General features: G+C 47.7%; 2 protein-coding genes across 3 annotated transcripts in view; both read left to right on the top strand.

Moving 5' to 3' along the window:
* Positions 1–11,003, top strand: part of LOC144128948 (PHD finger protein 21A-like) — a 29,187-nt gene extending 18,184 nt beyond the window's left edge. For both annotated transcript variants that reach the window (XM_077662770.1, XM_077662771.1), the window contains exons 9-11: positions 1,592–1,712; positions 6,115–6,218; positions 6,957–11,003. In XM_077662770.1, coding sequence (XP_077518896.1) covers positions 1,592–1,712; positions 6,115–6,218; positions 6,957–7,061 — 330 coding nt within the window. In that variant the 3' untranslated portion in view covers positions 7,062–11,003. The remainder of the gene's footprint in view (positions 1–1,591; positions 1,713–6,114; positions 6,219–6,956) is intronic.
* Positions 11,004–11,982: 979 nt separating this feature from the next.
* LOC144127489 (F-box only protein 47-like) overlaps positions 11,983–25,205 on the top strand; it is a 62,250-nt gene continuing 49,027 nt past the window's right edge. Inside the window, exons 1-2 of the mRNA XM_077660481.1 lie at positions 11,983–12,030; positions 21,671–21,958. Of these exons, the coding sequence (XP_077516607.1) occupies positions 12,006–12,030; positions 21,671–21,958 (313 nt within the window). The 5' untranslated portion in view covers positions 11,983–12,005. The remainder of the gene's footprint in view (positions 12,031–21,670; positions 21,959–25,205) is intronic.

The raw sequence follows: 25,205 nt of genomic DNA, 5'->3' as shown, positions 1-25,205 counted from the left end.
AACAGGCTGATGCAAGCAGCTATATATTACAGTTTTTGCACACCTCACACGACCTTAACCTATTTCTGATGTCATAGCTTCCGCTTGGCTGCTGAAAATGAAATTGAAACTGTATTTAAAAAGAAATTCAGTGAGAAATTATAACTGGGCATGTGCAGATTCCTTGTGGTAGGCTGTGTTTTCAAATGTTTACGCACCATTTTAAAGAGAAAAAAAATATGCTAGAAAATTTTGCTGTTCTTATTTATGCCATTGAAGCTCAGTGCCCGTGTAATGCCTCCATCTGTGTCCACATTTATGCATTTAGCGTGTTTTAAAAGTGAGCAGCCTTTCTTTCCTGCCATGTGACTTTGTGCTCGCACAGCTCATGCTGTCACCTGTGTTTTTCATGTGCTGTTCCGTTTCATAGCTACTGCATCTTCAGACAGATTCGTTAGGCTGTACTATTTTTCTGTGCCAGAAAGGTTCTGACCGAGCAAGTTGTGCAGCATGTGCAACTAATGCAAAACATGCCTGACTCCCAGTACAGAAAAAAGGTTCTGTATTGGCCCTTCCAAACCGATCTTATGCTTCCTGACTGCAGACCACACAGAGGTACTAGATGAGATGAGCAGCTGTGATGGGTGTGTACTGCTTGTCCGGTGTTTTTTTTTTTAATGTCCTACTGTTCTTCGCTACTCTTAAGCATAAACTGTTTTAGTGCCTTGTTGTTTGATGTTCCAGAAGCGAAAGCAGCGGAGTCTGCTGCGCCTTCCATGCGGATGTGCCATTGGCTCTGGAACACAACGCGTTGTCAACTGCGGTCGCTAATTGCAATTGTAAATGTTCCTCGAATTTCAGTTCATGTTCTATCTTCGCAAAACTTTTGTGTGGTTGTGCCAAAATTCAGGTAACTGTAACATTTGAAAACACAGCCTACCACAAGAAATTTGCACATGCCCCGTAATAATTTGTCACTGAATTTCATTTCAAATACAGTTTCCATTTCTGTTTCAGTAGCCAAGCGGAAGCTTCCACGTACTCAATCGCGTTTTTCTTGAAGGCGACGGTGAATTGCCGACGGCTTCCGCTCATTTTGAAACAAAATTTGAAAAAGCAGCCTCTAACCAAAATAGCTTTGCAACTACGGAAACGCAAAATGGCGGCACTTCTGCTGATGACGATGGTGATGGAGGGGGGCTGTTGAGTTCAGCCTCCCATTGTTGCAAGACTTCCGTAGTTTTTCCGCCAATGACCGGTATATAAGGCAGTAGTCGACTTTTCACCATGGTTTTTTGAAAAAAAATTTCGACCTATATTCCGGTTTTTACAGTACCAACTTCAATGGGGATGGCATTGGGGATTTGGAAAGCTTCGTGGTATTGAGGAATTCGCTGCATGCAAATTTTTACATCCAGGCTTAAGAACCATTATGGCTGGTTCGACTGTATCGGCCTTATTTGGTTAAATTGTAGTTGCCGTGTTGGAACTCCTATTTTTGTTGCTGCTTTTGCCTCTTCTCCCTCTTTCATCCTTCAGCAAGGCTGTTTGCAATTGAGAGTGAGTAGAAATCTGTGAAATACATAGTGCTTTTTTTTTTTTGCACCAACAGAGGGAAGAAACGCAGAGTATGGTAAACGGAGATGTGTTCCAAGACTGGACAAGGAGCAACCATGGAGAGGTCACAACCAGCACCCTAGGCTGGGTCAGCGACTACTCACTACTCAAAAGTGGTAAGATCTCCTTTCCCTAAGATGTATGAGGCATCTGGGCAACTTCGTAGCAGAAGCAGCTGCATGAAGCAAACACAAGCACTTTTGAGAACTGCCTGTGCATTCCACTTCTAGCTAGTGTTTTCCTTGTGGATGACAATTTGGGCAGCTGTTGAGGCTAGCAGATGTGATGGGCAAGCATACTGAAAGAGATTGGGGCTGGTTCAGGATGCCAAATTGGCAGCCTACCACAGATGGCTCTGCCAGACTAAATGTGAGGTAGCACTAGGGATTTTATGGTTCCATTAGTGGAAATTCTTGTTTCTCCCATATTTAAAAATCTGGTGCACTGCCATATAATGTTTTGAAGCCTATTTTGGAGAAAAATCTGGCCTGAATACATCGGTCCTCTGCATAGGGGTCACAAAAGCAAAGCCACAGGTCACTGTGTTTGTGAGCCTTACTTAGCAAAAACAAACTAGTTCCTTGTGATGAGTATGTCAGTTAAAACCATGAGGCACTGATAGTTTGTTAGTTATAATGAGTTTAATGGCACAAAACCAGCCAAGGCTATCTGTCATCAGTGTCTGATAAATGCCTAATGAGGCACTGATAGGGGGTGTAGCACAGTCTGCAGTGTTGAGTATGTCAGTAAAAACAAACCCTGGTTCGCTCTCTGACAGAAGAGCATTTCTCAAGGGGGCAAACTTCCGGACTCCTTGCTGTGACAGTGTGCTAGACTTTTTGTTGTATGTGTGCATGTGTGCGATTGAGTGTGTGTGTACATAGACAAGCATGCATCTTTTTCTTTTCTCCGCAAGTTCCTTCACTGTATTGGTGTTTGAATGCATACTGAATGCGTACTGGTACAAATGGCGCTCGTATTTAATACTGCTATCACACACGCACACTTCTGATCCTGATCAAGTCCGATTATGATTGCTGCTATGCATTGCCACTCAATCTCGATTTCTGAGCTGTCCTGCTGAACGACAGGTGGCAGTTCCCATTCGATCATGATTGGCGAGCTAGCCTGCTGAACGACAGGTGGCACTGCATAGCCACATGGTTGTATCAGCTACTCCTCTATTTCTTCAGTGCCAACCGTATCACTCACTTCGCACTGGATGCCTGAATTGAGTTAGTTGCTGCAACGCGACACTAGCCAGGTGGTAACTAAAGTGTCTCTAGAATCAACTGATTGTACCAGTCTCAGAACCTGCATGTGACCACGTGCGGCCGCTTCAGTTCTGTGTTCTGCTGTACAACACTGCCAAGAGAGCACTCTCACCCACAGCTGTGAGGCAGACATGACAACTAGCCGACTGGGGAGAGCAGAAAAGGAGGATGGGCCTCGATTGGTCAGGTCAGCCCACCTGGCTGGCATCGAAAAATAATAGATGAGGTGCTGATCGTATAAATGTTGGCAACAAAAATGGGTTTGTAGGAGGAAAAGTAAACAAAAACACTTGTGATAAAAAATCTCATGACTATGATGCAGCTGCAGGAAGTTCCATCACGTGGCTGCTATGTTTGTTTACTGCCCAGGCAGGTGGGTGGCATTGATAATATGTGAATTGAGCTCTTCATAAATTAACAAAGAGTGATAGCAGATTCACAGTGAGGTTTTTTTATTGTGTTATTACCACTTATAGGTTCCAGCTACCTCATGTTGTTTACTGCAGGCTTGATACGACCCTGTGCTTTATGATGTTCTAACTTCCTAATGTGCAAGCAAAAATCAGAATTATAATGGCATTTTGGTGCACGATGCATTGGCATTATACAGAGTGTTTCATTTTATTGTGGAAATTTTTAATAAAATGCGATGCTGTGAACTCCTGCCTTTTAAGTTGAACTCTATGTATTTTGAACAAGTTTATGGCTCCTTATGAGTAAAAACTATCAATAGTCGGCTGTAATACCTGCTAAGCGTCACTTTGAGGGTTGGGTTATCTGACCAAGCAGATATCTCATTCAATTATATTTGTGAATATTTATTGATGAATTACCTAACAAGTTAAAATTAACTTTGTTACCAAGCTGTTCTAATAATCCAGTGAAAAACACTATACAGTAGAATCTTGTTACAACGAACTTCACGGGACCGCCGAATTTAATTTGTTATTTTGAGATATCATAGTGCTGAAAAACCATTATTTTCATGTCAGTAATGCATAACAAGAACTAAAATTACGTACCTTTGCAGCAGATTTACGTGTTGGTAAGTAAATAATAAATGATAACGCTGGGCACAGTTTAACTACAATTTATTGCTTGAAGAAGTCTGTTATCTTCTTCTGGCGAGTAGGCGACAAGCGCTGCAGGACGAACGCCTCCACATCCTCGACCTTCCTGTGCACGTCATCGGGGACATCTTTGCAGCGCCCGAGGAATGATCGGGTCTTCTCTAGAAAGACTAGGACATCCGAGCCAAAAACAATCTCTTCCTCTTCGTGCGCTGATCCAGTGTCGGCATCGTCTTCGTCGCTACTACATTCTTCTTGCTCAAGCACTTGATCCACGATGTCTTCGGTGGTGAGCTCCGCGGATGTAGCCGCTGCGCTGTCGCTGTCCACATAATCTTCGAAGGTCACCGCGGTGTCCACAGGGAGCTTCTCGGTAAGCTCATCCCACAGTTCTGGGTTGAGCTCTTCTGTGTCATCACTGCCTTCCGACGTAGATGAAGTCTCCAAAAGGCCTGCCTTTCGCCAGCAGTTGCTGATTGTACTCGCCTTGACGCTCCACCACGACCCTGTAAGCATTTCTGCGGTTTGACGGATGTTGACCTTTGTGGGCAGCTTCAGTCGAATATTAATCAGGAGGCGCTGCACCAGACGCTTCCGAAATCCTGCCTTCACACACCTGATGACGCCCTGGTCCAAAGGTTGCAGCAAAGAAGTACAGTTTGGGGGCATAAATTCAAGCTGCACATTGCTCAATCGCACGTTCACTATATGAGCTGAGCAATTGTCAACAATAAGAAGAATTTTTCTGTTTTCCTTCTTCATTGTGTCGTTGAGCTGCAGCAGCCACTGCGTGAACAATTCTCGCATCATCCACGCCTTCTTGTTGTCTCGGTAATCGCAAGGTAACAAGACAACGTTCTTCAAGCAGTGCGGCTTAGCAGACTTACCAACAACTAGCGGCTTGAGTTTTTCCGTGCACGTGGAGTTGCAGCAGAACAGAACCGATATTCGGAGACGAGATTTCTTTCCGCCCTTGCACTTCTCCCCTTTAAAGTTCATTGTTTTATCGGGCAACAGCCGATAAAAGCATGCCGTTTCGTCGGCGTTGAAAACGTTGTCTGGAGAGAAAGACTTGACGATCTCTTGGAAACGCTCTTTCCGCCAGGCAACCGCACTATCGGCATCTGCTGCCTTTTCCTCGCTACAAGCAACCTGCCAGGCGATGCCATTCCTTTGCCGGAAGCGATAAAGCCATCCAGCACTTGCATCGAAACCGGAGATGCCTAAGGTGACCACGAACTGTCGTGCCTTTTCCTGCATAATAGGGCCTGACAAGGGCACATCGTGCTGCCTGGCATCCTTAAAACCACGTGAGGACGGCGTCGTCGACGTTCTGGTAGTTGCCCAGCCGCAGACGTTTTCTTGAGGGAGCCAGCTGTGACTCTCGATGTAGTTTTATGATCTTGTCCCGATCTTTGAGCATCGTTGCCATTGTTGACGGTGTGATGTCAAGCTCCCTGCACAAGTCCACTTGCTTTTCTCCAGCATTCAGCTGCGACAGAACGTCCACTTTTTCTTTAAGCGAAAACTGGCATCGCTTCTTTTTAATGCGGGGGCCAGGAGAACTCATTGTCAGCAAAGCTAATGCACAACACAATCACAGCGCCGATAACTTTGCAGATCCTACCGTTCGCTGTCAACGTGGTGACACTGCGCTGAATATCAGGCTTACGACTACGGCGCAGTATGCGACCACATGCTGGATGATGGATGGATGATAATGGCCTTACCCTTTGTATCGGGCAGCAGCTTGCGCCGTCTAGCCTATATTCATTCAACGCGACACTCGCGTTGATGCCGATGCTGCTGGGGCTGTATCCGTTGCAACGGGTTCCCCACCGTATAGCCGTTGCTTTGGATGATGATGATAGGCATCAGCTTCAGGGATTTGGTACGAAACTTTGACGGAACTTCGTAATAACGAAGCCTCTTGTGACGATTGCGAGATTAAATTACACACGTTATTCTGAAATATTCGGTATTCTGAAATTCGTAGTACTGAAAGTTTTTTACATTGAAAATATAGGCATTTTGGTGGGAATTTTAAAAAAAAATCATAAATCTGAAAATTTTGTTAATCTGATGTTTGTAGTAACGAGATTTTACTGTATATACAAAGGGTGGCTGCATCTAGGCTTATGCAGCTTCTGTTTTTTTTGTTCCCATTCGTGTAGCCAAAGCAGAAGAAAAGCAGAAGCTGCTGAAGCGAAGTCTGGAGCTAAAAGCTGAACGCATGCAGCTTGAAGAGAAAAAGCAGCAGCTGTCTGAAATTATTGCCGTGAGTACAAGTCTTTTGGAGCTTTGATGCACGCTTTATCACAAGAGTTTGTGTGCCATAGAACTTCCGTGCTGTAGGCATAATAAAATTAACCAGTTTTGCTTGTAAAATTGCATTGTTAGGTGACATTTAGGCTGTAATTAAAAGGGGGTTTATGCAGTTTCATCAGTTGTTATTATCTGGTCGGCTAAAAGTGGGGAGCTTCACTGAAATGTGTGAAGCCCTAGGTCCTTTGAAGGTTTGCTGGTGTGTTGAAAATGTGATGGAAGGAAATCAGATAATAAGAGCTTGGGGAAAAGGAGCCAGCCATGACTGTGTGTCGAAAGCGAACTTGGGGGTTTTTTGTTGTGCCTGGATTGTGAGGATACTGTCTGGGGCATTCTTTTCCTTAGATTGTACAATCACACAAGGTCTGGATCTGCAAACTGTGCATGCTGGTTTGGGCAGCTCTTGAAGGGGATAGTTGGAGTGGGGGCAGTCCCATGTGAACCATGCATTTCTTTTTTCATTTTATATGGAGAAAAAATGGATGTCAGAATGGTTTTCCAGTGAAAAATTTCAGGCTGAGGAGAAGAGGGGACAGTGATTGCCTCCACCACTCATTAAAATCCACCCCCAGCTTAGCCTTGGTTCCATTTGCTGTTTTGCACACATTGACAGAAAAGTGTTGCTATTAATGCTGCTGCCTTTTCTCATTGTCTAACTTTTTTCTTACGTGAGAAATTTGTTTTGCTGCAGAACCAACAGAAGCGGCGTGTGGAGCTGCAACTTACCCTACAGACCGTTCAGAACTCACTGGAAAAGTTTGAGCGTGTCATAAAAATGTTCAAGGAGACCTCTTGATGAGACCAGTGGTAGACAAGAGCGGCCGCTTCGTTCCACTTTCACATTTGCTGCCATTAGAGCCTCCCAAGAGTCTCACCCACATCGCTGTCCATCGTCTCTGAAGCCAACCTGTGTGTGCCCAGCTCTCCTTGCCACCTTTTCAAGGGTCCCCAGAACTAACACTGTGTGCTGCTTCTTGGGGGTGGCCACAAACCACCAAATCTCACTGGGTGCAGTTTGGAACGCATGTTGTTGCTAGGGAAGAGAAGATAGTAGCACCTCGTACAAGCTGCTGGAACTGTGCATCGTGTGGGCTTACGTGCCACTCCGCCGATGGCGAAGTGCATGGGTGTGTCACCGGCCCAGCTTTCATCATGTGAACGGAGCTGCCAACATTCTAGTCAAGCACCCAGGGTATTGTCTGCAGCAACTTGCGTCGTGTTGCCATCCTTTAAAAGCGTCGAGTTTGATGTGCAAGGTCTTCAAGAATCATACGTTTTCGTTGCATATGGAAAAACAGTGCAGCTGATTAGTAGGAATGAGTTTCTACATGCAGTTCTTTTTATTTTGTTCTTTTGCTGGTGTAGTTCGGTGTAAGTGCACAATTTTATTGTTCTGGCATCTTCTTTTTGCCTGTTAAATACTACCCTTTGTGCTCACATTGTGTACCATTGGCAGAAATAAAAAAAAATTGTTTTGTGGGCATTAGAGCATGTTTAGGATTTTAGAGACTGAGATTTAACAGAACAGATGGTGCATCTGCAGTGTTCCTTTTGTTTTTTATATATCCTCTAGATTTAGCTGCGTTCTTAGTGCACTGCTCTTGCCATGTTTTCATTACCCAGGGTTTAGACCTGTGTTGTTTTCTTGACTAAGTTATTGCATTGATGTATGGACATGTTTGCAGCATAATTTTACACATGCCGTGAACTTAAGTACAGTGATCAACAAACGTTTATGGATGTGGGTTCGTAGGAGAAATTTTATTTCTGCAAAGTGTGGCAAAGAAGGTCAATGAAAGCATAGAAACATGAGGAGACATCCACGCTCCATCCGATGGGACGAATACTAGCCGACTGTCTAGCAAGAGAATGCAGAATTAAATAATTTTCTGCGAATCCATATCCCGTAGACTTTTGTCCATGACTGCTATTGTGATCAAACGTTTACGAGATGCTTGTTCTCGGAAAAGTTTATTGTAGCTTTGCCTCATGACCCAGCCGCATGGTATTGTTACCAAGGCATAGAGCATACATGTGTCTTCATACCTTAATGCATTTCAGGCTAGTTGATTATGTGAAACTGCCAAAATAAATTGTTTCCCGCACACTTGCAACTCGTAAACTTCTGATCGTGGTAGTGCATACATCAGTAGCCACGGGCTAAAATTTTTGCTAATTGAGAGGCTAAGCATTCTGTTTTTAATGAAAATTTCAGTGCAGTTAACATTGGTAGCACTATGTCGGCGAACTTTCAAGTTGCAACTCTCACCTCCTGTTTACTTTTTACATAGCAAAACTGTTCACTTGTAGTACAGCTGGGCCTTGCGGTATGCATATCTTGCCCTTTTTCGAAACATTGAAATGCTCAAGTCTTGGAAGTGGATGAAGGCCTGCGTTGGTGTTGTGTGTAGTAGCCGTGCCTGCCAGTCACAAAAAGGAGAATAGTGCTTGCTGACCACACAAGAGGTCTGCGACTGCTGTCTTATGTGCATATGTGTCTTTGATACACTGAAGTTCTCAGCCGGTGCATTCAGTTAAATGTTGGCTGCCATGAATCTGCTTGTTTGCTTAGTTCAAAGGTTGATACATTTGGAACATATCTCTGGTTGCATGAGTGAAGTGAGGCACTCTTTAATAAATGACATGCTTCAATGTTTAGTTCAAGTGTCTTCACTGTCTAGAACTTTTTTTTTTTGTAACTGCAGCTGCTTTTGAGAGCTCCTGTTTATATGTCATGGATTTGTTTGTTTGTTTTTATCTCTTGCTAGCAAAGATGGGTATTGATAGGGACTGATCCAAAGGCCAACATTGTAAGATGCATTGTGGTGTGCCAAATAATATTTGCATCTGAGATCCTCTCATCTGCATGTACTCTTCGTGTCTTAGTGACAAAAGCATGTGCATTCGAAATATTTTTGTTTTCTATAACCTCCATGTTCATGGAAGTGGTGAACTTTATTCCCATATATCTTCAGCGAAAATTGTAGAAGTTGATTTGAGTCTTGCTTTGCCAGTCACTGCCCAATTATCCAATCTTGGACCTGATCAGGGAAGTCATGAGCCTTGCACTCATTGCCCTGGTTGCCTTGGTCACACTTTTGATATTAGTGACCACACAGATTTATCTGTTTTTAGCAGCACCAGTTAACCATGAGTTTTATCATTTTACATGCTTTGCTCGTAATGAATTTGAGTGGGTTTCAAAACTGTGTTCTTAGTGCCAGAACATTCATGTTGTTATCAGTGACCTGTATTATTTTGCAACCACTCCACAGAATGCTGATTAGCTGTTCTGCTTCGCAAATGTAAATGAATCTTTTTTTCCTTACGAGTGCTCTGGCCAGTGGTGCATGCTATAAGGTAAATGCATGGAAAATTGTTTGGTTCAGTCTGACGATAACCAACTCAAGACTACAGGGTGCTTGCTGTTGAGTCATATGAGTTCACAAAATGGGCTCAATTCGAGCCCATGAATAGTGCGGCATATATGCTTGTTCCTTAGTCAGCTTCAGTTGCTCATGCTTGCAGTTACAGACGAGTCTTTTTTGGCTTTCTGGGAAAGTACAAATGTGTTGACAACATAAGGGGTTCATATCCATTAGTAGTGTGCACATCTTGAAATTTTTATCGGGGTTCAGCTATTTTTCTGTCATAAGGTGCAAGAACATGTGCTATAATTGTCACACACAGCATAATATGCTTTTAGCTGCAATTCTTGTGCTACATTGATCTAAGATAGTAAAAATGCCTTATAAATAGTTCCCTCGGCATCCTCGGAATATATGTAAAGGCAACAATCTTTTGACATGTGATTATATGGACAGTGCGTTTATTGCTTTGAGCGAGCACTTCCAGCATTTCAAGGGGCATTTTTGCAGTCAGCAGTAAGTTTCCAGTTTCCATGCTTAGTATGCCCACGGCGTGTGCTACCAAAGTCATTTTCCATCTTTGGAATATTGATTTTTGCTTAGTCATTGTTGCATAGTTGTGGATAGTTGCCTTCACTCATGCAGTTTTCTGGATCCAGAGGCAAATGCTTCCTTCTCAAAACTAAGACTGCATTGCAGTTGATGCAAGTTGTACATTTGAAGGGTCGTCAGGCCGCATTGAGAACATATCGTGTTATTCGGTCACTGCTTTACTCTTCGTGTCGTAGGTTTCCTTTCGTACTGTTATGGAAAAGTTCTATTGAATGGGTGTGGCCTAGTGTGCGTGCAGAGTGACTATTTTTTGCTACACGGTGTGATCTTTTGACGGTACGTGGGCATTGTGGCATGCTGATGTGTACATAGTAGCGTGAGATTGAGTTCACTAGTCACACAGAGTATCTCTTTGTTTTCAGGTTGTACAGAAAGATATATAATGTTCATTATTACTTGTGTGTATGGACTGATGAACTATGGCACAAGCTTTTTTTTTTTGTGCCCACGTTTGCAAAAATGATGTTTTGGTTTCCTTGGGTGGGGAGGGGGCTCTGTACATTCTGAGCAACAATAATTTTGGTGCTTTTGTTTTGTGTGTCGTTCACAGCAGAGTGCTTGCCTTTTTCATCATACTTAGCTTTCATGAGAGAGGCTCATTTGTGAAATTTCTCCTGTAAACATAAAGAGGAACTGTGTATGTGTTTGCACCCTCCCTCCTTGTTAACAGTGTACAGATGTGTATATCATTTATTCATGGTAGGTCATCTTTTTAATCTTTTAGAAAACTGATGGAATTAAATATATTCAGATCCTGCTGCTGTGCTCTCCTTTTGTTATATGGTCTGCTTATTTGTTTTCCTATGCTGTGGTTTGTCTGTGCTGAGGACCACCCCAGTGGATCCAGTTGGGAAACTTCTAAGTTAAAACCAATTGGTCGAAAGCCATTTGTGTTTTCGGCACCCATTGAGCCTATAATTGGTGCTTCCAGTTAGAAACCATTGGTCACTCATCCGGACCAAAATGGTTTTCCAGTTGTACTCAAATGGAATACCTATGGACCCAAATGGTTTGAACTGCCCCGCCAAAAAAAGAAAAAGGCTGGTAATTTCATTCAGAGCCAATTGGCTTTCCTCCTAGGACTGCTAGGACACCTTAGCCTTGTGCCAACAATTTTACAAGCGAATGGAATTGCAAGAGATATATGCCTTTATGGAAAACAAGGCAAACAAGCATACATCACACCCAAGGTACAGTACATTACTAATAAATCCAGTAGAAATCTGCAGAAGACTTTTACACCCATTTATATGCATGTGAGGCCAGTAGGACAATTTTCCGAAGTTATTCGCGACCGCAGTGGTGAAAATTATAACACTACAGCAGAGTAAGCTCGCAATATCTTCTAGAATAACCTAATTCACTGTTGTTAAAGAGATGTATATGTAGATCTTGGAACATCACTGTCTTCCATTTGGTACCAGTTGGAACCGGGGCCAACTCTACGAGATCGTTTGCTTTGGAACCGGCTTGCAACCATTCAGCGTCGCTACAAGCACTGTCCAGGCGTAAAAAGCCTGGATGGAAATTATGGCTTTAGACTTCGCTGAAAACCGTTTATTATTATATTTCGCTAAATTTTATACAGCTACGGCACATAATCTGCCTCGTTTTCGCACTGGACTCGGATAAAAGCAACAGGCCGACGTCTGCGCGCCGGCGAGCGCTTATAATTGCAGACGATCTGTTCATTTGATCTTCGGTTGGTGACCCGCTTACATTCCGCCGCCGCTTGATTTAAGGCCTTCGTCAACGAGCAAATGAGAGTCTCACGAATGTATTTCGGTGAGTATTTCCTAAGCTTTTAGTTTCAAATGGCCGCATCTAACAAGTAGTTTGCCATATGATTGCTGATGTCACAGTCGGTACGAGGCGATGCAAATAAGTTAATGCGAATCGGCTGCACGTCTGCATCGACTGTCGCACGGTGAGACAATTCGTTTTTGTCTTTATGGAAATGATCTTTCACCCATCTAAATATTAAACCGATCAGGTACTGGAAAGGTTGCATGGTGTAGGACAATGATATGGGTTTTGGTGGTTTCGGTACGATGCCACGAAATGGAATCACTGGCTGGGGCCGATTGGGGCTCAAGCACGACCGGCTTTATTACTTCAGTAAAGCCGGTCGTGGGCACAAGTTATGACTGCTTCTGTGCACTGTTTGATTTCTGCTTTATTCGTCATGCCCGCTGTCTGAAGCCAGTGTGCGGACCTCGAATAAGCTGCATGCATTTAATTATATGCGCTAACAAGAACAAAAAACAAATTTTCCTCGTCTGCTAACGCTCTACCCAAGCCAGGACTCTGCCCAAACGAAGGTAAGTCTCCACAACCGTATCGGACACGAATACTCACCGTATTACCAGCACTTTTACTGCCGTTTGCAGCGTAGCATAGTTCTTTCAAGTCCATGCATCAACTTTCTACACCGTTCCATGTACGGCGTGCTAAAAAAAACAAATCGGGGCATGGGGAACGGAAGGGACGTTTCTTTAAAAAAAAAAAAAACTAACTATGCTACTTCATCCACGTACGCATGTTTTCAGTAAACTCGAATCCAAGCTCCTAGGCCACCCAGGACCGAGGTTACCCGAGGTTTGCATTACGGAGAGAAAACCTGATGCGGCCGATCCGTTAACGGAACCACGGAACACAATTTCGGGAATATACAGTTAATTTTCTCGAGAGCGTTCAGACCCACAATTTGCTACCTAAAAATACTGGTATATAACAAAGCACAGAGCATAGCCAAAGCGCTCAAAAACCAGGCGAATCCTGCGAGCTACCAGCATCGAAATCGAAACCATAGAAAGGACCGATCGAACTACCGACCCAAACGCTGTACAGTAGACATGCAAGAAACTCTTCCGGTATCGCATCCCCGACCCTCAAAGGCGACTGACGTAATTTTGTCTTTCTCTAGTGCTACTTAAAGAAAAATATTCAAACATTGTCAACAATTTAATTTCTTTTTTGCGGTACTGATTCACCAACATTGTCAACACTGAGACAACAGCGATTACAGGGCTATCAATGCAACTACGGGGTTCTATGGATTGAATCTCGGCCGCGGCAACCACATTCTGATAGAGGCGAAATACAAAACATTCCTGTGCAGTGCGACGTCATCGCACGCTGAAGAACTTTAAAAAGGGTTTTAAAAAATCCTTGTTGGCCGATATCTTCGAATTTCGACTTTGAACATGATGGACGGCACATAGTACAGCCCGGTGGTACCCGCGTTTTTATTCTCAAGGCTTGAACCAGAGGTGGTTGTTGTTGCGACTGGAGGAAGAATGAAAGGGAAAGTACAGGGGCCTTCCCACTGTTACGTCTCGCCTACAGCGCGCGGTATAGCCGGCGCGGATGCACCGGATGCCGCGGCTTCGTTCATCGCTGCCGCATCGCCTCCCGCCAAGCGCGTCCAGGCATGTTTCAGTGCCACGTGTCGTCGTGCGTGCGTGTGTGTGTGTGTGCTTGTTTTGCCCACGCTTGTCAAAGCGCGGCAGCCGGGGAGAGGAGCTCCTCAACTGGGAGGCGAGGAGGTCTGACCGGCGCCGGCCTGGCGGACGCGCCCGTCACGCCTGAACATGTTCAAGCGTCGCCGTATCGGATGACTCTTCCCAAGCCGTTCCCTCTTGCCCTCGACTCCGAGGGTATAAAAAAAGACAGCTGCGCCGGACGCGAGAGAGCCTTCGATTCCTTCCTTCGAGTAACGTGGTCGCCCTGACCGGCTGCTCTTTTGCGATGCCAGAATAAACTAGTTGTTCTGTTGCCAGTCGACTCTTCCTTTGCCGGGACCTTCGGATGTTTCCAGCTTTGCCCCAGGCCGCCAGGCCAACGCTACCCTTGGGGCTTGCAACCCAGATGCAACAACTGGTTGCCAGCGGTGGGATCCCGACAACGGAGGCCAGCAGCGACGATATGCCGTCAACTGTATGCTGAGCAGCACAACGACCATCCGGGAGCAGTGCAACGAGCCCTGTGTGATGACTGGTTGCCTGCAGCGGAGCGACTGCGCTGAATTCGTGGCTGCGAGGTTTGGTGAGTGCGGGACTTTCTTCTTCTGAGTTTTGCCAGGCTTTTGTTAGTGTCAGAAACAGAGCTGGTAATTGTGGTTGTCGTTGCTGCCGGGTTAGTTTGCGGCAAGACAATAGTAGGCAGTAGAGAAAGCAGCATTCGGAGCAGCCATGGATTTGAAGTCGTTGCGCAAACCGAAATTGCTGGAGCTTGCAAGAGAGTTGGGTCTGGATGTCTCAGACAAACTCAGAAAACCAGAACTGCTAAGGGCTATTCTTGAGTTGGAGGCTGAGGATGACGAGCTGTCGGAATGCCTTGAGACCATTGAGGAGAGGGAGCAAAAAGAGAAAGACGAGCGCGAACGTAAAGAACAAAAAGAGAAAGACGAGCGCGAACGTAAAGAACAAAAAGAGAAAGACGAGCGCGAACGTAAAGAACAAAAAGAGAAAGAGGAGCGCGAACGTAAAGAGCAAAAAGAGAAAGAAGAGCGCGACCACGCTTTAGAAATGAAGCGTCTCGATGTAGAGATGGAACGCGCTCGTAATGGAAGTCAGGCACACGGTGCAGGAGAACGGGTATCGTTCAAAATGACTGACCTGATGCGGCCGTTTAAGCTTGGAGAGGACATTGGTTTGTTCCTGGTTAACTTTGAGCGAACGTGCGAGAAGCAGGGGTTCTCTCGGGAAACGTGGCCACAGCGCTTGCTCACTTTGTTACCCGCCGAGGCGGCCGACGTAGTCGCTCGCTTGAAGAGAGAGGAGGCAGAGGATTTCGACAAAGTGAAATCGAGTCTGCTAAAAAAGTACAGGCTGTCAGCGGAGGCGTTCCGTCGGAAGTTTCGGGAAAATGAAAAAGGCAGAAATGAGTCATATACAGAGTTTGCCTACAGGCTTATGTCAAACATGCAGGAGTGGCTCAAAGAAGAGAAAGCGTTTGGTGACCACGAGAAAATTCTGCAGTGTTTCGGGCTGGAACAGTTTTATAGTCGGTTACCTGAGAACGTGCGGTACTGGGTCTTGGATAGGCCAGACGTTAGTACAGTGGCTAAAGCCGCCGAGCTAGCCGAGGAGTTTGTGACGCGTCGGGCTCGCGGAGCTAAGGACGGTCAAAAGGGTGAATTTGGCTCCAAGTCTGAGAGGCCGAAGTTCACACCCATGAGAGCAAGGGGGGACACGCGTAGTGCGGATGCGAGTGAAAGCAGTCCGACCGAACGTAAGGAGACGGCGGCAGCCGAAGCCGAACGCAGAAAGCGGTTCGAGGCGAGGCAAGCGCGCGTGTGTTATACGTGCCAGAAGCCGGGTCACTTTTCGGCGCAGTGTCCAGAAACAAAAAGAGAAGTCGTGTGTTTGTCATTATGTAGCACTGACGAGAACATGAAGCTTCTCGAGCCTTACATGCGAGACTTCCTCGTGAACGGGAAAGAGTGCCGAGTGCTTCGTGATTCCGCAGCTACAATGGATGTAGTTCACCCCTCTTACGTAGAACCCGATATGTTCACGGGCGAGTGCGCATGGATCAAGCAAGCCGTGGAAGCTCACAGCGTGTGTCTGCCCGTAGCAAAAGTGGTTATTGAAGGACCTTTCGGAGCACTTGAGACGGAGGCCGTAGTGTCATCTAGGCTGCCCCCCCAGTACCCGTACCTATTTTCGAACAGGTCCGATCACCTCCTGCGCGAGAAGGGGCTTTTGTTTGGTGAGGCTAGCGTTCAGGCCTTAACCAGACCGAGAGTTCGGGAGCTCGCTGCAAAGGCGGTAGTTGCGGGGCCGACGTTGTCGAGCAATGAGAAAGGGTCGGAGGCGCAGCAAGCTGATATTCCGAGCACGTCAGAACTGGATAAAATTGAGCCTGTAGCGTTGAAGGCACCAGGTACTGGAGAGGAAATGCCCGACAAGGGAAAGTTAGAAGAGCTTCCGGTCGAGCTTCCGGGACTAGGCTCAGTGACGAACAGGGAAGACACTGATCAGGTCATTAGTGACTTAATCATTAAAGCACCGCTGTCGCCTGAGCAGAAAACCGAACTACACCAACTCTTACAAGAGTTTCAAGGTCAGTTCTCTGAGAGGCCTGGTAGGACTTCTGTCCTTACTCATGATATAGAACTTACCTCGCCAGAGCCAGTACGATCCAAGGCGTACCGGGTGTCACCCCGCCAGCGCGATATTATGGAGGCTGAGGTAAAGAAAATGCTACAGCTCGGTGTTATTGAGGCGGGTGAGAGTGATTATACCTCCCCTTTGATTTTAGTTGAGGTACCGGGCAAGGAACCTCGTCCTTGCGTCGACTACCGCAGGCTTAATTCCATCACTAAGGATCAAATTTATCCGATCCCTAACATCGAGGAGCGCCTTGAGAAAGTTAGTAGCGCTCAGTTTATTTCCACCCTAGATCTTGTCAGGGGTTATTGGCAGGTTCCACTTACAGAAGAGGCTAGTAGGTATGCGGCGTTCATTTCACCAATGGGAACATTCCGTCCTAAAGTTTTGAGTTTTGGTTTGAAGAACGCGCCATACTGCTTTTCAAGCCTCATGGACAAAGTGTTGCGAGGACAGGAAGAATTCGCTTTACCGTATTTAGACGACGTAGCGATATTCTCCGCATCCTGGTCTGAGCATATGGCACACTTGCGGGCAGTGCTAACCCGCCTGCGCGAAGCGGGCTTGACAGTCAAGGCTCCCAAGTGCCAATTAGCACAGGCCGAGGTTGTCTACCTCGGTCACGTGATTGGACAGGGTCGTCGCCGCCCCTCTGAAATAAAGGTGGCCGCTGTGCGAGACTTCCCGCAACCGCGCACGAAGACCGATATTCGGTCGTTCTTAGGTGTCGCCGGCTACTATCAGAGGTACATCCCCAGGTACTCCGATATCGCGGCTCCCCTGACGGATGCTCTAAGAAAAACAGAGCCCCAAACAGTCGTCTGGAGCGAGACAAAGGAAAGAGCTTTTAGCGCCCTAAAGAGCGCCCTAACAGGCCAGCCTGTGCTACGATCGCCAGACTACACAAAAGGGTTCGTTGTTCAGTGCGATGCTAGTGAGCGAGGCATGGGCGTTGTACTGTGCCAAAGGGACAATGGAGAAGTGGAACACCCCGTCCTGTATGCTAGTCGTAAGCTGACCTGTCGTGAGCAGGCGTACAGTGCCACCGAGAAAGAGTGTGCGTGTCTCGTGTGGGCCGTTCAGAAATTGTCATGCTACCTAGCCGGCTCGAGGTTTATCATTGAGACGGATCACTGCCCTCTCCAATGGCTGCAGACCATATCTCCCAAAAATGGCCGCCTCCTGCGCTGGAGCCTCGCTTTGCAACAATATTCCTTTGAGGTGCGTTACAAAAAGGGGAGTCTCAACGGTAACGCCGATGGCTTAAGTCGAAGCCCCTAACGTAGGAATCCGCCTCAAAGTTGTTGGTTACTGATGTTTTCTTCCTGAGGCAGGATTTTTAACATATTGCTTTTGTTTAGTGTTTCAAAGTGATTATGTGCTTTCTAGTGCAATTTTCCAATTTGTGGACGCGTTCTGAGTGCTGCTTGACTACTGTAAGGAACTAGGCAGTAGTATAAAAGGGGAAAGAGCCTGGCAGAGCTTAGTGAGGGTTGTCTCGTGCTTGCTGACTGAGCGGTTGCGTTTCGGCGTAGTTCTAACGCTTGCTGGGAACGAGCACAAAAATGGCAACTCTCCCGAAGTGACTTTACAGTGTCCTATGTGATCCTGAACCCGAGAACGAGGCCTTCTCTGTGCGCTGCGCTCAAGCAACGTCGAGGGACGATCGGTTTCGATTATGAGCATCATCGAGCGACATCCCTCTGGACAGCGGATGCAGTCCCCTGACCATCGGGATCTCCTTCTCCCGGCGGGGCGGTCTGTTACGTCTCGCCTACAGCGCGCGGTATAGCCGGCGCGGATGCACCGGATGCCGCGGCTTCGTTCATCGCTGCCGCATCGCCTCCCGCCAAGCGCGTCCAGGCATGTTTCAGTGCCACGTGTCGTCGTGCGTGCGTGTGTGTGTGTGTGCTTGTTTTGCCCACGCTTGTCAAAGCGCGGCAGCCGGGGAGAGGAGCTCCTCAACTGGGAGGCGAGGAGGTCTGACCGGCGCCGGCCTGGCGGACGCGCCCGTCACGCCTGAACATGTTCAAGCGTCGCCGTATCGGATGACTCTTCCCAAGCCGTTCCCTCTTGCCCTCGACTCCGAGGGTATAAAAAAAGACAGCTGCGCCGGACGCGAGAGAGCCTTCGATTCCTTCCTTCGAGTAACGTGGTCGCCCTGACCGGCTGCTCTTTTGCGATGCCAGAATAAACTAGTTGTTCTGTTGCCAGTCGACTCTTCCTTTGCCGGGACCTTCGGATGTTTCCAGCTTTGCCCCAGGCCGCCAGGCCAACGCTACCCTTGGGGCTTGCAACCCAGATGCAACACCACTGGCTCAAGGTGAGCCACAATCGCTGCCAAGTTCAGGGGCCGTATTACGGGACTGTCAAATAGCAAAGTTGTTAAAAACTTGTCAAAAACTGTCAATTAGCCCGCTCCTATTGGTCGGTCTTGGCCGGCGGCGATCTTGCTTTTCTTGCGTCACGGGTGGCTGCAGATTACGTCACGAATGTGGCAGAAATGGTGACGTTGCACATCTAATTATGCAGCCGCTAATTGAGTTTTTTGTGACAGTTTCGAGGCAGTCAATTTGACCGTGTCGTTTCGGACAAAGTAGCGGCGATGTACGCGGCCATACGACAGGCCCGTTTCACATGCATGCGATTTTCGCCTGCGACACTGCGAATTCTGTCGGTCTGCGACTGGGGAGGGCCGTCGGTCTAGTCGCAGACGGTTTGCGATCGAGTTCCGTCCGGTTGGAATTCAGTCGCAGCGTCGGTGTGTTCGCTCTGCGAATGACCATTGGGGAGCACCGAGACGGCGTGCGACGTGCGGTCACGTGGGTACTGTTACCGCGGTGGAAGCAAAAGTGTTTATTCTAATCAAAACATGCGGATTAATGCCTTGCATCTAAAAATACGCTGGTCATAAAATCATCAACACATTCTGTGTGATGTTTCTGTCGCGGTCCAGTCGCAGCATGTGAAACGGGCCTGCGCTGGCGCGAGCAACGGCGAAGGAGGGCGCACGAAGACGCGTTTGGCTTGACGGGCCAGCTGATTCGGCACCTTTTTCGACTGGAGAAGCAGACTGCGGAGCGGCTTTGCGACGAAGTCGCCGATGAACTGGGAGGTGCGCGTGCGAGCGCGTTGTCGGTGCGGCCGCGGGTGCTACGTGCGTTGCGGTTCTTTGCTACCGGCGGCTTTCAAGCTGCCGTCGTTAACGAGGCGTACGTCTGCATCGCGCAACCGACGGTGAGCAAATGCGTACAGCGGGTGTTGGAGGCAATCGGCTAACTTAGCGCGCGTGGAAGGGGTGGGTTCCCGCGGTCACCTCTGTGTCACAGCTGCATATAAATAAACCACGGTTATGCTGGCAAAGCACGTTATTTTTCCCAGTAAATCGCACTTCGTGGTCGCCTTCTGCTTCCCAAGAGAAAAGAAACAATAACCACACGTCACATGCTGCAACACCTCGCCTTTTGGCATTTTTGTCATCGATCGAAAGAGCCGAACAACACAGACTTCAACAGTTGTCTTCGTCGATTTCGTACAAGTGCTTCTTGCAAGTTTGTTCGGTATACACGCAGCCTTCGCTTCATTCATACAATTTTTTCTGCACACTTAGGTCAACCGCACAGTAGCTTGATTTCAGAAGCACCGTAAAAAACAATGACACGGCGTGGAATCAGCTGCTTTCGTGGAAAGCGGCTTGACGTTTTACCGCCGTCAGCGCCGCCCTGCGGCAGCAAAAGTTACCCACCAGACAATTTTGTAGCACAACTTCGAACGGTTTTGCTTAATATTTTCGACTTTAAACACAATGTTTTGGCAAAATAAAACATTAGTTATTTTTATTGCTGCGTATATCTTAAGTCTTTTTACAAAAATTGAGCAGACGGCCTCTCACCGTGCAAATAAATGCTCTCGGGGAACCGTCTTGCTGTAATTGGCTGATTCCTCGTTGCGTCAAGCGGTGACGGCTCTTCGTTTCGTCATTTTGACGTCACTGTCAATAACTTTTGACAGAATTTGTGACAGTTACGTAATACGGCCCCAGATTGTAGGAGAGTTGAAAGAGATGTGAGAAGAAAGATTAAAAGACAAGACGCTTGTCGCAACTATCGTGTCACCCGAAACGACGGCGACGGTTTAGCAACAGATACACCTGTGACAAGGAGCCCTCGCCAAATTGGTGATAGCTCCTAGATCCAGCTCCGTAGGGTCAGGGAGCCACCAATCACGCCCAAGCAACCAGAGGTTGTCATGCACTGAACATATATAAAGGCATGAAAATTGGTTTTTGAGGGAAGGAAATGGCGCAGTATCTGTCTCACATATCGGCCCACGCCTTAACCGCGCCGTGAGGAAAGGGATAAAGGAGGGACTGAGAGAAGAAAGAGGTGCCATAGGGGAGGGCTCCGGAATAATTTCGACCACCTGGGGATCTTTAACGTGCACTGACATCGCACAGCACACGGGCGCCTTTGCGTTTCGCCTTTATCGAAACGCGGCCGCCGCGGTCGGCATATAGAGTTTCGTACGAAGATTTTCAGGGAAGGAAAAAAAAAATAACGGAGAATCTAGGATGAAAAAAAAATCGAAAATTGGTTTTGAGGAAAGGAAATTGCGAAGTATCTGTCTCACATATCGGCCGACGCTTTAACCGCGCCGTAAGGGAAGTTATAAAGGAGAGACTGAGAGAAGAAAGAGGTGTCGCAGTGGAGGTCTCCGGAACAAGTTCGACCACCTGGGAATCTTTAACGTGCACTGACATCGCACAGCACATGGGCGCCTTTTGCGTTTCGCCTCCATCGAAACGCGGCCGCCGTGGTCGTGTTCGAACCCTGGTACTCGGGATCAGTAGCCCGGCGCCCTAACCACTCAGCCACCGCGGCGGGTACTAATTAATTTGGGTTTGTGGCGAAATTATAATGCAGAGGGCGCGAGTTGTCCTCGTGACGTCGTGCGTAGCGCATTCCATTCCATTCCATTCCAAAAACATTTATTTCCTTAAGAAATGGAGACCCCCTTACTCGCTACCCCTTGCGTGCGTAGCGCAGCGCGTTGCTGTGACGCATTGAAGTGACGTCATGCGAGATGTTACTACACACAGACCAATCAGCGTATTGTGTAGCAGCGACGTCATGCATGACGTCACTCTATGTTGCCAGCAAGTACGGTGGTTGTTCTGTCCTTGCAACACGTGTAGCAAGGAAAGTGAGGACGCCAACGATGCTTGTAACAGGTAACGGTGTAGAAAAGAAGAGATGGTTCGCAGATATTGTCCTTGTTGAGAGTACATACATCAGTGTTCGCTTTTCCAGGTCCGTCGAGGCGTTGCCCCTCGGCCATCCCCGGCGGCCCAGAAAGTCGTCGGGGCACCGAGCCACCTAAGCGGCCCATGGGTTCCAATGAGCTGCTGCCACCCAGCAAGCTGCGCCGCAGCCAGCGGCTTAGTGGCCGCAACCGTGACAGCGAAGAGAGCCCGGAGGCGACGCCTCCCAGCCTTTGCAATGTCTGTGGACCTACGCGTTCGTCACCGAAGCCGGCCGCCATCATGCTGGTGCAACTGCCGCTCGAACTGCTCTTCAAGATCCTCCAGTACTGCGACGGTAAGCGGTGTCTCGTCTTTCATCTGCGCTGTTAATTTACTTCTAAGGGCCGCTCCAGCTGCGCTATGACCTTGGGAACATCGTCCGTGGATCTCATTTTGTAGCAGCGAAAGCTTCATCACGGCAGCATTTTGACCCTTCAGCGTGGCGGCGCCGCGACGCTGGCACGTGGTTGGTCACGTGACCAAGTTCCACTCGGCTAGCTGTAGCTATTGCGTCACTCAAGGTTTAACCAGAGCTAAACCACCACTAATTTTTTTTTTTCCACTGGTGAGCTACGCTGCGCAGACAGATTGTTGGGCACTGAAAAATTGAATTCTCGTACGTGTTTCTTTTTACCATACACATGCAGCGGGGCAAAAAAAAGTTACGAGCGATCATACATTGTGACACGACAAATATGCTACAGCAGAGTATCATTCGTCTCGCCTCCGCTTGCGCTTCGCGCTTTCTGTATCCCCCCTCAAGTCTCCAACTTCTTGCACTCAGGGCCGCCGGCGTCTCTCGCCTGGGCCCTTTGTTTCGCCCCACTGGCGTCCACGAAACCCCTTTCCTCCACGACGCGCGCCCTACTTCGGCCCGCTACCATGTATTACTCAACTGTCATCCAAGGGAAACTTTGTTGCGCCTCATATTCTGCGGTCTTACAGCAGCTACTCTCCTGCGTCCTTGCATAGCAGCTGTTTACCTGGCAGACTTTCCCCACCTCCCTCGAACGGATTGCCATTGTGTGGTGCTCGCGCATGTCTGCTGCTCGGACATCTCCCTGTGGACGAACGGTGACTTTTCTCGCGCGCCTGCTTCCCCTCCTGCCCCAGTGGCAATTCTCTCCTTCGGGGCTTCCTGATCCCCTCTTCTTCGCGCGCCGCTTTGGCCCGCTTTATTTCTCCTGCCTTCACGGCATACCTCGCGAGTAGCTTTACCTCGCTCCTCAATAAAGTCATCTACCGGTTGATTCACCAATTCGAGGGCACTGCCTCGGAACTCCTCGACAGGGTTCGCGCAAAATGCTTTGGTGGCACGAAACCGCCGACTTATACTGGGGAGTACCGGGGAGACGATGCCGCTAATCTCGACAGACGCACCACACGAGAAGAGGTCTACGTGAGGTGGACGTCTTTGATGTCCGCTCCTCTGTCGACCACATGTCACGGCTTCTGTCTGTATGTCTGTCTCTCTCTCTTTCTCTCTCTCTCTCTCTCTCTGTGTGTGTGTGTGTGTGTGTGTGTGTGTGTGTGTGTGTGTGTGTGTGTGTGTGTGTGTGTGTGTGTGTGTGTGTGTGTGTGTGTGTGTGTGTGTGTGTGTGTGTGTGTGTGTGCGCGCGTGCGTGCGTGTGTGTGTGTGTGCGTGCGTGCGTGTGTGTGTGTGTGTGTGTGTGTGTGTGTGTGTGTGTGTGTGAGAGAGAGAGAGAGAGAGATTGGGAGTGTGTACCTTTTTGTGGATGGTATGTATGTTTTTGTTTTTTTGTTTTTTTTCCTTTCCAACTGCCAGGGCAGTTCTGTTTTGTGCATTATTCTCTTTCTTTTTCCTGTGTTTAATAATAATAATAATTGATTTTTGGGGAAAGGAAATATTGCAATATCTGTCTCATATATCGTTGGACACCTGAACCGCGCCGTAAGGGAAGGGATAAAGGAGGGAGTGAAAGAAAAAAGGAAGAAGGAGGTGCCGTAGTGGAGGGCTCCGGAATAATTTCGACCACCTGGGAATCTTTAACGTGCACTGACATCGCATAGCACACGGGCGCCTTAGCGTTTTTCCTCCATAAAAACGCAGCCGCCGCGGTCGGGTTCGAACCCGGGAGCTCCGGATCAGTAGTCGAGCGCCCTAACCACTGAGCCACCGCGGCGGGTTGTACGTCAGGACAAGGTTCCGGAATCGAGACAAGGTTCCGGACTCTAATCCTCCATGGAGGGAGAGGACTCCCGCTGGCGCAGGGCCGCCTGCGTGAACAGACAGTAAAGGAACGCAGACCCATCAAAAATAATTAATCATTGACGGAGAAATGCTGTTTTAATGATACAATCATCTTATTTGGCATTTTAAGGAACATTCAATATTCCATCGGGATTCATTCCAAACAATCAGCCGCCGCGGTGGCTCAGTGGTTATGGCGCTCGGCTGCTGACCCTAAGGACGCGGGTTCGATCCTGGCAGCGATGGTCGAATTTCGATGGAGGCGAAATTCCAGAGTCCCGTGTACTGTGCGATGTCAGTGCACTTTAAAGAACCCCAGGTGTATGGTCGAAATCTCCGGAGCCCTTCACTACGGCGCGCCTCATAGCCGGAGTCGCTTTGGGACATTAAACTCCCATAATAAATGAAACATTCCAAACAATTGATCCCCGCTGTTTATTCATTGGTTGAGTTGCTCTCCCGCGCAGCTGCATTTGTTGCTGGTCGCAAGATTGACGTCATATGCAGCTTTTATTCGCCTAGTAAAATACTCTTTTATCATCTGATGATCAGTCTCCAACTTCTGTCATCGTATATCTCTCATTGTAGATCACTCATTAAAGCTCTCTCTGCGCTTAACCACTCGCTCACTTCTGCCTCTTATATACCACGGGTGAGGGTCGGTATAATGGTGCTGCTCGACTTCTGTAACGTATACAAACCCTTGGTCTAGGCACCTATTTCTTAGTAACGAACATCCAGAAGCGCCCCTGTGGCCCCTCTGACACATGTTGAGAAGCCCCATATCCTCCTGTCAGAACATTCCACTCCGTTGGTTTAGGTTTAGTCACGCTGCTGTCTAGTTGAGATAACGAACGAATTAAAGAGAAAACAGGCTCAGACGTAACTGTATACGGGGCTGGTAGATGTTGAGGTTTCCGTCTTGTGCACCCACAATCCAACCTTCGATGTCATCCGTCTATAATAACACAATACTCGAAGCTGCTGTGTAGCGTTGTAATGCCCGTGTATATTCAATTCTTGGTACCTAAAAGGGCTCCACACACTGTGTACCGGTATGTCGCGCAGAAACTAGTGAGCCATGCATGCCGTGTAGCGGTGTTTTGAATACGTAAACGTATACTGCGCAGACGACAAAATGCGCCTCCGGGGATAACGAGGGGTCGCTAAGTTCGGCTAACAGCTAGATGAGCGGAAAAGAAAGGAAAGGAAGAAAGAAAGAAAGAAAGAAAGAAAGAAAGAAAGAAAGAAAGAAAGAAAGAAAGAGAGAAAGAAAGAAAGGCAAACACAGCGGGGGGGGGGGCACGCGCGCACAGGGGATGCCTGTCGT

This window comes from Amblyomma americanum, chromosome 4 (assembly GCF_052857255.1).
Source record: "Amblyomma americanum isolate KBUSLIRL-KWMA chromosome 4, ASM5285725v1, whole genome shotgun sequence".
NCBI lineage: Eukaryota > Metazoa > Arthropoda > Arachnida > Ixodida > Ixodidae > Amblyomma > Amblyomma americanum.
The sequence above is the reverse complement of the archived record's forward strand: the minus strand, read 5'-3'. Positions and strand labels throughout refer to the sequence as shown.